Source organism: Serinus canaria, chromosome 1 (assembly GCF_022539315.1).
Source record: "Serinus canaria isolate serCan28SL12 chromosome 1, serCan2020, whole genome shotgun sequence".
NCBI classification, from domain to species: Eukaryota; Metazoa; Chordata; class Aves; order Passeriformes; family Fringillidae; genus Serinus; species Serinus canaria.
In genome coordinates, this window is record NC_066313.1 from 101,443,235 (window position 1) to 101,457,251 (window position 14,017).

Consider the following 14,017-nt stretch of genomic DNA (forward strand, 5'->3'; position numbering starts at 1 on the left):
CATCTGTGACTGTGCTTATAGCCAAGTAGGTTTTGGTTTTAGGCAAAATTGCAGTCATCTATTAATATATCACTGACACTGAAGTACCAAAACTAACACCTCGTTGTAAACTAATTTCTCTTGTTTTTAATTAATTGCAGCTATGAGTGAGTCTGGAAGTTTTGCAGCATCACGTTCTAGACGTGAGAGGAAGAATAGAAGAGGCCAACAAGAAGCACTTGAACGTCTGAAAAAAGCCAAAGCTGGGGAAAAATTAAAATATGAGGTGAAAAATCCTCATCTTTTCTTCTTAATTAAAAGTGAATGTGAGCTGAGAAGCTTAACCATTATTTATAGATATGTAAAAGAGAGGAAACAAAACAAGCCTTTCAGATCAGCTTTTGTGTTTTTAATAGTGTATATTTTTCTGAGTGTAGCTGTAGTTTTCTGCTTTCTAATATAATTTATTTGTTTCTTTCTGTTTCCAAAACTAACCCAGTTTTGTTAACTGCCTTTGCTTGACAACTATGCTACAGGGAAGGACCAGTTTTTAAAATTGCATAATTAATGTTATAATAGAATGTACTTTTTTTTAAAATCTCAAATTATATTAAACTTTATTTCAGAACTTAGCATGACTGAAATCCATTAATATTGATATGCTGTGTTTCCACAAATAGACCACAATTTAAGTGGTGGAACTGAAATCTGGCAGTGTAACATTGATACTGTAACGTTGTCCAATCGTGGTACCAACAGGAAGTGACTTCCTCATTGAGGTGAATCAATGTAAAGAAACCAGAAGTCCTTAGATCATTATCATGCAAATTTTCTGTGAACACTCTGCTTGGGTACATCAAATCCCTTGTTCGTTCAGCTCAGATTGCTGTTTGAGACTAGAGCCAAGGCCACAAGTTTTCACTGCTAGGTTTTTTATTTTAAAATTTTTTTTGGTAATGAAATGAGCAAAAAAGCAAGGAGCTTTCAAATGAAATCTCTGCCAGTGCTTCAGTAGATTGAATTTCAGTATATTGTGATAATTTTAAGAACTGATAACTTGTCTTTTGTCACAGCCAAAAGTTGTGAACAGTGTAGCAGTGTAGGAACCCTGCATGCATTCTTAGGAACTTTTACATTCTGCCTGATGATCTGCAGTACTGAGGGTATGGAAACTGTTAATCCTCATATGCCTTAACTGTAGGTTGAGGAGTTCACGGCTGTTTATGATGAAATAGATGAGGATGAATACTCCAAGATGGTCAGAGACCGTCAGGATGATGACTGGATTGTTGATGATGGTAAGTTTAGATTAATTTGGAGAGTTATTTTGGTTCTAGTGTTATAATTCAATTAGGCTTCATGATGTTCATACTTTGAGATAAGTTATTGTTAGTACATTCTTGAAATTTGTTTTGGGAGACAAGAGAAAGGCATTCTTTTAGTGGAAGTTAATCTGGAAATTAGTCCGTTAGTATGATAATGAAAATATTTTTTCATGAAGACCTGTTGTTGAAATTTTATTTACAGTTATGAGCATTACAGTTTTACCAAAAAAAAGGTACTGTTATTGATAATTTCTAATAAAATATGTAAGAATATATTTAGTCTAATGGAAGATACAGCTGAGAGTGCTGTAGTTTTTAATACTTGCTTTTGTAACTTTTGCTCTGCATTAAAGGGGGGAAAGTGTTTAATATGTAAAAAATTTAGGAATATCAGAAGACAGAATTTAAACCACAGTTTTTTAACAATTTTCCTACAGATGGGATAGGTTATGTAGAAGATGGAAGGGAAATCTTTGATGAAGATCTGGATGATGATGCTCTTATTTCCAATAAGAAAGGTATGTCACACTTGCATGTGACCAGTGGAGTCTGTCTGCCAGGGTCTTTTAAAAGGTACCCAAAATGGGCAACTTCCTGCCATCAGTAAATGTGGTAAATATGGCCAAATGACAGATTACTTGAAGCTCTGTCATTCAGTGCTTGAGGATTTTTTTCAGCCCCAGTGATGCAGAGGATGGAGGCTCACAAATTGAGGTCACATCACTGTTAACTGCTTCAGCACGACTGGGGCACTGCTGCTCAGTCTTCTGTGGAATGGGGATTCACTTCTAGAAAAAATGCATCTGGGAGGAATCTTGGTTTTTGAAGCTAGTGCCTAAAAGATGCGTGGTTTCTCTTGACCACTAAAATACTTACATCCTTGTAAGAATGTAGGATCATATGTGTTTCCCATTTTTTAATGGAATCTGGTGGCAAACGGAGAAACTGAGCCTGATGTTGAGAATCCAAGCCCAGTGCCAAACTCTTTGGATGCTCATTTTTTTACTCCCTGGAAATGCTTCCATGTAAAATATCTTTGTCCTTTTTCTGGAGTGTGCAAAAGGCATCTCTGACATGATTAGGAAAGACAGAGTGATGAGAGGGTTTTTGATTTTTTGTGTGTGCATGACAGCTGCTACAAAGCTGAAAGATGACTAGGCTTCATTCCAGCCAGAAGTGTAAAGGTAGAAGAAGCAGACTACCTTGGCTATCTATTCCTGCTAATAACTGGACTTCTAAACATTGAATTTTTCTTATGTAAAATTCACGATTTCTAATTTTTTGTTTTGGTAGGAAAAGGTGGCAGAACATCTACAATTGATAAAAAGAATGTGAAAAAATCTGTGGTGGCAAAGCCAAACACAATTAAGTCTATGTTTATGGCCAGTGCTGGGAAGAAAAACACAGATGTAAGTTTTTACATTTTTGAATTTAAATATTTCTGACTTGTTCACAGTTTTAGTGGGAGTGGAGTAAACCAAACACTCATTTTAGTTTCTTGTGTCTAGTGAAAAAAACTTCTATTATGATCCCTTGTGTCTGGAGCATTTCTGAAAACTGTATGTGTTTTGTGGAAATCCTCTAGTCATTTACTGCTGTTCTGATTGGGTGTGCACATATAACTGAGAACTGTTTGGCTAATCTTACCTTACAGAAAACTGTGGACCTGTCTAAGGATGATTTACTTGGGGATATTCTTCAAGATATTAGTGCTGAAGTAAGTATGTTAATTTGTTGGAAACAACCTTAATCCAATAATTTGTCATGGAACACACCAAGAAAATAGTTTTTTTTGGTGAAACTAGACAATCTAAGACTGATTTCATCCATAGCACATCTCATTGATATATTCCACAGTGCTGCCTGCCTGTTGTCTCCACCTTGCAGATGTTGGATGACTGCATTGCTTGGTAGATGGTTTATATCAGGATGATGTGGAGCCTGTGCTAATGCAGCCTTCAAGGGTTTTTTTTCACTGTGGAGTGAAAGAGGACTTGGCTGCCTCTGAATTGTGTGCTGTATATCTGTCACCACACTTCAGCCAGGGAGCTGTAGGACATCTCCATCTGACCTGTATGGGAGGAGCTGAGGGAGCAGGTGATGTAACCTGAACCTCTGTCTGCCTCCTGCTTCCCATGATTTACTGCAGGGAACCAGGTTAACACTCCCTTGGAGGCAAAAGTGCAGGATGGCTGCTGTGACCGGGTTGGACTGTCTCAAATATTTGATGCCCTTTTAGGAAAATTTCTTAAAACCAAAAGGGTTGCTCCCATGTAAATGTTAAAACTGCTGTAGTAGTGAGATAGTGGGGTGGAATATGTTGAACCATAATAAGCTGAACATGTTTTTTCAGCCCAGTAAAGGGTATAGGATATCCCAATGTAAAGTTATTCTCTTAGTTTTGTGCTCTTACTATTTTACTCCTCCTTATGACATCTGATTGAGGCTGTAAAACCCCCCCTGACTATAACCGCCCCTGCCCCCTGGTATCATTAAAGAAATGCAGTTTAATGCTGTCAAATTTGTGGAACATTGATTAGGGAAAATAATTGCACTATGGCTTCTATTTACTTAAATATTAGTTAGCTACTGATTTTTTTGTTTGTTTTGTTGTTTGTTTTGTAAAATTTCTGTTGTTATTAGCTGTTGATTAAGGTCAAGTATAAAATATCTGTAAATCAGTAAAATGTAAATAAGTTAAAATGTGTTTTCCTCTAGTGGAACAGTACTGAAAGAGCACTTCAGCCTTTCATGAGGCATGTGTCTTCAATACTACTGCTTCAGCAGACATGAAAAGCAGCACAAATTACTCTGATACTAGTGCAATAAAGGCACAGTTAGCTATTGAACTTCCCACTGTTTGAGAATTGTTTCATTTACTGATGGCAGTTTTTCTCAGATTGTTTCCTCTCCCAAAACATCTAGTGTGTGTCTTCATGGGCTGATTGCTCAGGTAATGCTTTTTTATGGGACTGGGTTTCATATCAGGAGATGTTTTCTTCATCAGCCAAAAATATTGGTGTCCCTCTTTCTCTTGGATGGAAAATGTTACTAACCAAGGCAAAAGAAGATTCTAAACAGCTTTTCCTTTTGTCACTTTCTCTGTTCTTTCAATATTCAGACAGTTCAGCTAAGTCCACCACCAGTTATAATGCTGAAAAGGAAAAGGTCTGCTGGAGTACCACTCAATCCTTTCTCTGTACAGTCCCAAACTCCTAAGGTAAAGGGGGAAAAAAAGTTTTCATTATTAATTATATTTTCATTATTAATCAGTGCTAATCTGTGTTTTTGTTGATTTGAATACTGTTGACTTTTGTTTCTCTTCCGGGAAGTTAACTTTCTCCTAAGCTTCCATAGCAGTGTTAGAGTGTAACTTTGTGCTTTTTTCTGCATTGCCTTTCATGTGAGCACATAAACAGTACAATTAGTTTTGTGTCTGTAGTATAGTAGGAGTTTGTATCTGGTACATTTGACAGATTAAACTCTTGTTACAATGTTCAATGCATCACATAAAGTTGAGTTTCTGCTCTCTTTTCCAAAGACTAGAAAAGACCCTTGTGGCAAGGAGAGCAGGATGGGAGGTGAAATAAGCAGCAGTATGGAGAAGGATAAGAAATAAATTGTTTGCAGAAATGGAAAACAAATGGAAATTTGTTGCTATGGATAGAAATTTGCCCTAGTGGAAGATTTTGGAGTGAGAGGAGGCTGGGCTGCTGAGGATGGAAGGCTAGCACTTTGTTAGGATTTCTGGTAAATGGAAAGAACTTTATAGCTAGAAATATGAAGAGATAGTTGGTAATGGTCTGTAGAAAGAAAATGGAGTGGTATAGATACATCTGATTGAAAACTTCTGTGACATCAACTCTTATGTTGAAAATAATCACCAGTGCTACTCATCTTAACAGATGTGTTCAAAACTAGAAGCAATTGGAAAAAATGGGGGAATGTCGTAAGAGAGGATCATGGTGCAAAATATGTGGAACTTTACCTCTGCCCCTGGTTACTGGATCTGCAAATAGCTAGTGAAAGATTTTGTTGTTTATTTTATTCTTCCTTGCTCTTACAAGATTATTTTTAACTCATGGTGGAAATGTTTTTCAGGTAATCACCCCTATATCAAAGAAAGCTCCTGCTCCTGTCAGAAAGGAAACTGCTCCTCCAGCTTCATTTCATCCTAAACACCCCAATAATACAGCAAAACCTGTCAGAGTCTCTGAAAATGAGGACATCAAGCATTTGCAAAAACCTATAGAAAATGAGGGAATAGTGAAGGCAGTAGGAGAGAGAGCTACTAAAGGTATCAAAAGTAAATGAAAACCCAATACTGGAAACTCTTTAAATATGGTTTTGTAGTTTTAAAACACTTGTTAAATTGTATTAGTTTAGTTAGAACAAAGTATCATATTTAAGCTATCAATACTATATATTGTGTCATTTTGATGATTCAAACCTCTAGGTCTACCTGCAGCACTTCCAGATGATGATCAGGGAATGATGGATTTTGATGAGGAGGACTTTGATGAACCTATGGAAGCAGAGCATGTGGAAACTATACCTGAGACAGGTGAAAGCTTGAAAAGAGACAATGAAATTGAGAAGAAAGAGACAGAGCAGCTGGAATCAGAGAAGAAAGAGACATCTGTCTTGTAAGAATCTCTTTTGCTTCTTTTTTTTCTTCCACTAAGAAGGCTCTCAGTTTCCATTAACCTTAGATTTAGCTTCATATTTGTCTTTGCCAAAGGCATAATTGTGATATAGACAGAATGATAATAGTGCTATGCAATGCTTTTTTCTTTGTAATTGCATTAAAAATAGTAACATGCTGATAGCTACTTAACTGAAAAATATTTGATGTTTTTGGGATCTAGCATGTGACAACGTGTATTTCAGCACACTGAGCTGACTATGTAAGTGTTGAATAGTGAACTTTGATGTCAGTAAGCAAAACCAAGGAATTTCTAACAATACTCTAAATCTGAAAGTATTTTATAATAGATGTAGGTAAAAGTTTTTTTGCTAAAAGTAATGGTGAACAGCTATATCTTTGGAAATAGGAAAAAAGGTGGCCTTTTCCCTGGTTTTGGATTTTTTAAAATACTTTGGAAAATCTTGAATCATATGTTTCCATAACAAAATACTTCAAACTGCAAAATAGTTGAATGATGAAAAGGACCTAAACACCTAATGACTGAAAAGATAGTTTTGTTGAAATAATCCTTTCTTCCCACTAAACAACTTGCATAGATGGATGGATATAGATGATATGTAAAGACTTGAATTGACCAAGGCTGAAATAGCAGGTGACAGATTTTCAAAGCCTGTATGTGGTGTATCAAGGCCCATACTTAAAGACAAGGTTTCTGTCTTTGTCACTCCATCCCTCTTTTCAGAAGAAACCTGAGGCAACCCAGCTGTTGGGAATGTTGCTTGGTAGTGGAAAGAGAAACAAAAGGTGTGAAAATACAGACCTGCAAAAGAGCAAAATGGTCATTGTAGCAAAGGCACAATTTTAATTGTTTTTTTATTCTTCTGCAAAACCTGCAGAAGTTGTTCTCTCCCAGGTCTCTCATGTTGGGACAGAATTGATGAGGATGAAGCTGATCTAGTAGCAGCAGAAGTTCAGCTGGACCCCAATCTCCTTCCACTTGTGAATGGGGAAAGTGATGATCAAGTCTTCAGATTTTATTGGCTGGATGCTTATGAAGATCAGTTCAGTCAGCCAGGTAACTGTTCAGTTAAAGGCAGAAAATGCTAATCTGATTCCTTTTGTTCAGATTTTCTTTTTTGAAAAGTGGGGTTTTCAGACTTGACTGAATTACATCCAGTTGCCCTGTGTTTCTGTACTCTAAGATTTAATTTCTTGTATTTCTGTACCTCTGTACAGAAGAGGCAGAGCAGGGCACTGTGACTGGGGAAAGAATGTCATCTCTTGGCCTAGGATAGACGTAGGGAAGTAAAAGGGCCTTATTAGCACTGTTCAGTGTTGGTGACCCATTGTCTTTCTTAAAATTTTATACACTCCAGAAGCAAGCTGAAGTTGTTAATTTCTTGCTCAGTGATGCAACAGCTGAGCATGCTTTCTTGTTTTTGAAAAGTAGCTCAAAATTCATGTGGATGAATAAAAAGCCTGTACTATAGCAGTTGCATGATTTTATGCAAAGGAAAGGTATGTCTGTCAAGGGAGGAAGGTGGTCTGAAAAATGCAAGGTCTGTCTTGTATTTCTTATCCCCTAATTCAAATTATCTAAATCTTGAAGATTGTCTTTGAATTAAGATTGCTGGCTCTCATAGTCTTCAAATTGCATCATTCTGAGCTCAGCTCTGACAAAACAATTTGTGTTCTGAGCACTTCCCATCCATCCCCTCATTTCATCAGCAGACTTAGGATATTGGGTTTCTAGTTTGTGCTTCATGTGTGTTTACCAGAAGGTTCTTTCATGTGTTGCTGCAGGTTTTTTTTCGGTTGAAGCTGTAAGCATTGAGTCAGATACATTTCTTTGTTAACACCTTTTATTGTGAATTGGGATGCCGAACCTAAATATGAGACTCTGCTGGGCTGAACAGCTTGGTGATGGGAGTGGTAATAATCATAGATATCTTGATGAAATCAATGGCTCTAATATAAAATTGCTACTTGTAAAGAACCCGCTATTGTTATTTTTCCTTTTTTTTTGTCTTTTAAGTCAGTGATTGCTGAATGGAACATAATTATGAAAGGATTTCTGTTCCTCGCATGCAAGGAGTGTTCTTTTCTCATTATGACTTTTTCAGGATTGAATAATAAAGACTGCACCTGTTTTCAATTAGTAATGTAGAAGGGAAAATTTTGATATTGCTTTTTGTTTAACATGTTCATGATCTTTGTTTGTGCCTCATTTGCTGTGATGTCAAATGCATTGCCTGAAGAGTAAATACTATAGCACAATCATAAGACTCTTTCAAACTTAATGATTTTTTGGAGGCTTACTTTTCATAATTCCCTTTATGATCTTAGGCAGAGAACTCGAGAATTGTGATCCTATTAACATTTTAAAGAAATAACGAATGAAACCTGTCCTTATTTTTTTCTCCTCTGCAAGACATTTTCCCTGTGTCTTGACTTTGCTTACCTTTTGGTTCATTTAGTAGCATGATCTTTCTTTTCACAGGCTTTGATTTATAAGTTTTATCAATATTTTTCTTGCTTTAATATTTCCATAGTCTTGCAGGGGATAGGGCCTGATATCTCTCAGTTGATTTTTTTTTTTTTGGTTTTGCATGAAGTGTCTCTGAATACCCTTTGAAGTTAGTTCTGCTTTTACTGTGTATGGGGGTGATAGTGTGTGCCAGTGTTCAACTGGATGATCTCAAAAGGTTCCTTCCATTCTAAATTAATGTAATTCTGTGAAGTCTGGTTATTAAGACCACTTATTTGTCTGTGCTAGAGTTGACTGAAGTTTGTCTTAGAAGTCCAGGCAGCTTTTTACCCTGTCATTGACTGGCTCACGTATCCTTTCTACTCCCCTGCTTATATGTACTCCACTGACAGATTAACTACTCCATGCTCTTAATATTTCGAGCTGTTCAAGCAGTCAGTTACTGTTTTGTGGTCTCTCTCACAGTTTCATCTTTCTGTATGATACAAACCTATCTCAGGTGAGTTTTTTTTATCCCTTTACAAAAAAGTAAAAGATTGCTGGGGACAAGAACTTCATCTTCCCTGTCACTTAGATCTGCAATTGGAGCTCTTTCTCGATACTTCTATTCAGACTGTCTAAATCTTCAAGATTGCCTCTGTATTAAAATTTCTTAAGATACTTTGTGCAGCTGAAACTTGTATCCTTGCTCTCATCATCTTCAAAACCGCAGCATTCTCTGTCCTTGACAAAAGTAGTCTTGTTCACATCTATTCCAAGCACTCAGAAAATGATTTTTCATAGCCTGTCACATTGACTCTGTCATCCATCTTAGTGCATCTTCACTGATTTATCTTTGGTCTAATGGAGTAAGAGAGGTGCCTTCATGTCTGATAGATCTGCTGGCAAAGATAAGTTATAACTCTTAACCAAGGACTTTTTTGTGCATTGCCAGACCAAGGAGAAATGCAGATTCTATGCATGAAATCCTGTTTCTGAGGCAGTCTCAGCATAGATATTTCTGTTTTCATTAATAGTACTATGCTGTAGGAAGAGTCTCATCCATATAATCAAATTCCAAATTATTTGGAGCTTGAAGCTAACCTGGTAAAGCCAGGTTTCTGAGTTGTACTTGGAAGTTTCTTGTACTTGTAATTTGCAAACTGTTTGTGACAATTGGGTGGCTTGGTGCTGTGTTATTTTTAAGTTTGACATAATTTGATTAGCAGTTTGCAGCATTTTGTTCTGTTGCCAAGATCTCTGGGTTCAAAGATATGTGTGTACTGTAAGGACATTGTCCACAGTGAAGTCAGTTGCCACTAGTCCTGCTCTGTATAATCTTTCTGAGGGTCTCCCTTGGTTACAACTGCTGTCTTGGCACCCAGGATTCCTAGGACTGTCATGCACCTTTTGGTGTCCTCATTTGTTAAAAATAGTCACTTGAAAGCTGATCAGCTTCTAGTTGTTGTCTTCAGAATGTTTTTCTACAGGTTTTATTGGTAATGAGATCAAGACTCATTGTACTGTAATGTAGGGCAATGGAGTCAATTGTACTGGTCTAGCTAAAGAGTGAAAAACTGGAGATAACACATGTTAGAGGATTGATTGACAGCATAGGCATTCTCATGATCTTCAGCTTTCACTGACATCTCTCTCCTTCCTCCCTCTCTCCAGGGATTATCAAACTAATATAGGCAACAATGGAATATCAGAACAGAATTTTGAGACTGGCTGTGAAATGCCATTTTGGATTTTACATACCAGGTGTTACTATAGCAATGGAAGTAGAGACAGGAAGAATGATTCAGGTGTCTGTTTGTGAAGCTGGCGTTTACAACAATTTAGAACCTGCTGATGCATTGGAAAGATTTGTTGTTCAAGGACCTAACACAGCAATGGTTGTGTTTCAATGCAAGAACATCTTATAAGCTGCTTCAAGCATGATTAGAAATGATTAATTGTAAAATTGCATATTGAATTCTTTGCCCCTCTCCCTTAGGTGTGGTATTTTTGTTTGGCAAAGTTTGGATTGAATCTGCAACCACCTATGTCAGCTGTTGTGTGACAGTGAAAAATATTGAGAGAACTGTTTATCTGCTGCCGCGTGAAACAGTAAGTGTGACTTTTAAACACATCAAACATAAGTGCCTTTCATTCTGCTTATGGCAGGTTAGGAGTTTAGCAGTGTTTATGGAAGCTGTTGAAAGCCAGTGTTGTCTGATGTAGGTGATAAAGTTAAAAAAATGTGTACACTGTATCACATGTGAGCTGCAGAGTAAAGCCCTGTCACTTCCCCTGACCCTAACTAACAGAGACAGACAATTTTTTACCCTTAGACTTGCTGCTTTGCAAATAAAGTGGTCTTGAAGTATTACTAGAGAACTTAGTGCTTTTTAAACGTTCTGTTTCAAGTAATATTTTCTAAATTTGGGATTTCTTGGCTGATTGCATTTTAGTTCTTCCTAAAAAAGAGATAACATGATTCATAATAGCAAAGTAAAATTCAACTTATTGTCATGTCTGCTGACATTTTTGTTAATTTGTAAAACCTCACTTCTGTTTTTGAGGAAATCGACCTATCTACTGGGAAAGAGACAGAAACTCCCGTAACTATAATGAGTGTTTTCAAGGAATTTAATGACACCATTTCACCAAAGTACAAGATCATGAAGTTCAAATCGAAGGTTTGTTTGCAAGCATCCTATTTGGTCATTTTCTGTTCTGGTTTGTAAGGTGGGAAGGCTGTTGAAACATTGTCCACAGAAGGAGGTTGTGCCAAATTGTAAATATATAACTTCTGACGTGTTTAAATTTACCTGCTTGTAAAAACCATCCAAAATGCCTATATTCTTTTAAGAATGGTAAATCTGCAACATGGTTGTTCCACCAGAAGTTTAAACAATGCTTTTGTAAATAGTCACTCAATAGCTTCTTTTAAACTGAGTTGAGTGTCAGATGGCTTGCTGGGCTGTTTTTGAGAATGCAGAACAGATAGGAGTTCTGATACCTAAAGCCTTAGTAACAGCTCCTGTTGCCAGAGTGTAAAATGAAAGATTGTGTTGTCCAGCAGATAAATCAGTACTCTGGGATTACACTGTCTTTGCATTTGACCAGACATCTTATTGAACTTTCTCTTGCCATGTCTCATCCTTCTTCTCACCTTTGCAGATTTATCTTTTAGAGTGCATGCTGTTCAGAGCATGGATTGTCATAGGGTGGCTGTGCAGGAGGTGACAAGTGAGAACTGTCATTCAGCCATTGAGAGCTGTTCTGTGCTTAGAGTGATGGGCAGTAGTCTTAAAAGTGTTATTTTGCTGTGCTCTGTTTGCTCAACAAATCTTTAAAATGATGTTGGAAAAACAAAATGTTGCTATGATGGAAACTTTGCACGTTAATGTAATACTTATCACAAGTCTGCAGGAAAAGAGCTGATACTGCTGAGGATGTTGCAGATTTGGAGTGAATTAATTTGACACTGAATTAGTGTCAGAGTTTTATTGACCACTTACATAGAGTATTTGTCTTTTACAAGGGACAGCGGAGGTGGGAAGCTTGGATGGGGAAATGTGGCAAACAGTCAAGTTAGGGGAAAAAATCTGTTCTGACTGAAGTACTCAGAAAAGTTTATATTTCTTGAAGTAACACATCATTAGTCTGGCAAAGCTGATTTTCATTAGATGTTACTTTCCCCATCCTGGCAATCTTGTGATTTTATAGGATTCATTCCTGAATAGTTAATCAGCAAGTGAGATGACAAGTAAAAATGCAGGAAGAATGGAATTTAACAATATGTAAATGAGGGAAAATAAAAACAGTTTGTGTGGTAATTCAGGTTGGAAAGATTCTCAGAAGGTCATCTCATCCAAAGCTAGCTAGAGTCACTCTGAAAGTTTCAATTGGTAAAGTGGAAACGTGAGCAATGTTTCTCAGCATTGCAAGACAGGACATCTTTTCAGCAACTTGTGGCTTAGTGTGTTATTTACTGAGTTCAGGGAAAGTGGATGTGACATTAGTACTTTGTGAAACTTTTTTTTTTTTTTTTTTTTTTGCTCTAGCATATTTTTTCACTCAAAACTGTGATGTAAATTTAGATTTTTCAGTTTTCTCTTATTTTTTGTTTATAGTGGATTATAACATAACTACATGTGGGATCAGGAGTAAATTTATTCTGAAAGGAGTAAATTTAACAGTGGATAAAAAAACAAGTTGCTGATAGTTCACTGTTCAAAAATCCTTTCAAGAATGAGGGAGAGAACTCAAAGAAAATTTTTCATTAAAAGAGAGGAGTACACTTGTACTCTAGAAAGGAAAGAGGGAGAAAGGTCTCAAAAGATGCAGATCTGCTTGCAGAATCTTGGGAAACCTGCATCTTTTCCATGGTGTGCCAAGTGAGAATTATGTGAATGAGGTAATAGAATAATGTAGTTGAAAATTCAAAGATGGCTCTTAAAAATCAAGGTAAAACCTGTCAAATTTTTGCTGAACTTATACAGAACTCAGGGCAAAAGACCCAACAGTCTTGTCTGGGTACATGGCTGCAGTACATGTGGGGTCCTTGGATGTAGCACAAGAGTGGGGAAGTGGGAGCACTAAGACACTGTTGAGATTTTCCCTTAAATATTGTAACACTTGATCACCCTCATTAAAGGGTGAAAAGAAAGAGGAAAGATTAACTCAAGGGATTACTGGTACAAAAGATGGCAATTAGAAGGATGAGACAAAAGGACAGCTATACCAGAGATGACTGTTAAAGAGCTTTAATTTTTTTTAGCTAGTAAAGTGAAGAATAATGATAAGACCTGTTTGCTCTCTAGAAACATTAAAAGGGGATGAGCAGCCAGAGAGCTATTTAAAGGAGAGTTTTAGCAAAAGAGTGAATTTGTAATTTTTAATTCATGAATAAATTAGGCAGGATAGTTGGCCCAGGGAAGCTCTGAAACAACCTACCATAATTGTTTCTGAACAGTAAGATTTCAAATTATTTTGAGTTCTTAAGTAAACTGAGTTTTATTAAAAGGATTAAAGCTATCCAGCTTTATTTTTCTTGTGTAATTTTCTGCTAATTTTGATAGTTACTGCATTCTGGGAGGGTTTAATGAGAACTGGAGACAGTAAGAAGGTATGGCAGTAGTAATATGGGAGGTAACAGAAAGGACAGGATAGTAGAGCAGGGCTGTTAGTGGGATCCTTGGAAGAATATTCAAAGATAGTGTTACAGTAACTCAGATATTCCAGATTACACAAAATTGACTGTGAACAAGTGGCACCTTGTCTGGCCAGGCTTACACCTCTGCAGCAGGGAGGCTTTGTGCTTTCTGCAAGACAAATGTAGAAGTAATGGGGTTGTCCCATTACTGTGCCCTCCTGTTCTTCTGTTTCCCCCTGAGATACCTGAATTTGCCTGGTTATATACCTGAGTGTGTTTTTCACAATTAGCCTCGTTTTCATTGTATTCATACCACCAGAGACAAGGTGTTTTTACACAGCTCTTGCATCTGTGTGTCCATAGGGGTGTGCAGGGTTCTCAAATTGAAACGGTTAGTGTCCTTCACCTAAAGGAGTGCTCCAGAGAAGTGATCTTCACCCAGTTGTGACTCT

The 14,017-nt window shown here is 37.0% G+C and overlaps 1 protein-coding gene across 1 annotated transcript in view; it reads left to right on the forward strand.

The window, feature by feature from the left end:
* POLA1 (DNA polymerase alpha 1, catalytic subunit) overlaps positions 1 to 14,017 on the forward strand; it is a 186,044-nt gene that overhangs the window by 1,379 nt on the left and 170,648 nt on the right. Inside the window, 11 exon segments of the mRNA XM_030234270.2 lie at positions 141 to 265; positions 1,181 to 1,277; positions 1,742 to 1,822; positions 2,598 to 2,713; positions 2,959 to 3,021; positions 4,426 to 4,524; positions 5,406 to 5,601; positions 5,761 to 5,950; positions 6,849 to 7,027; positions 10,419 to 10,531; positions 10,987 to 11,103. Coding sequence (XP_030090130.2) covers positions 141 to 265; positions 1,181 to 1,277; positions 1,742 to 1,822; positions 2,598 to 2,713; positions 2,959 to 3,021; positions 4,426 to 4,524; positions 5,406 to 5,601; positions 5,761 to 5,950; positions 6,849 to 7,027; positions 10,419 to 10,531; positions 10,987 to 11,103 — 1,376 coding nt within the window.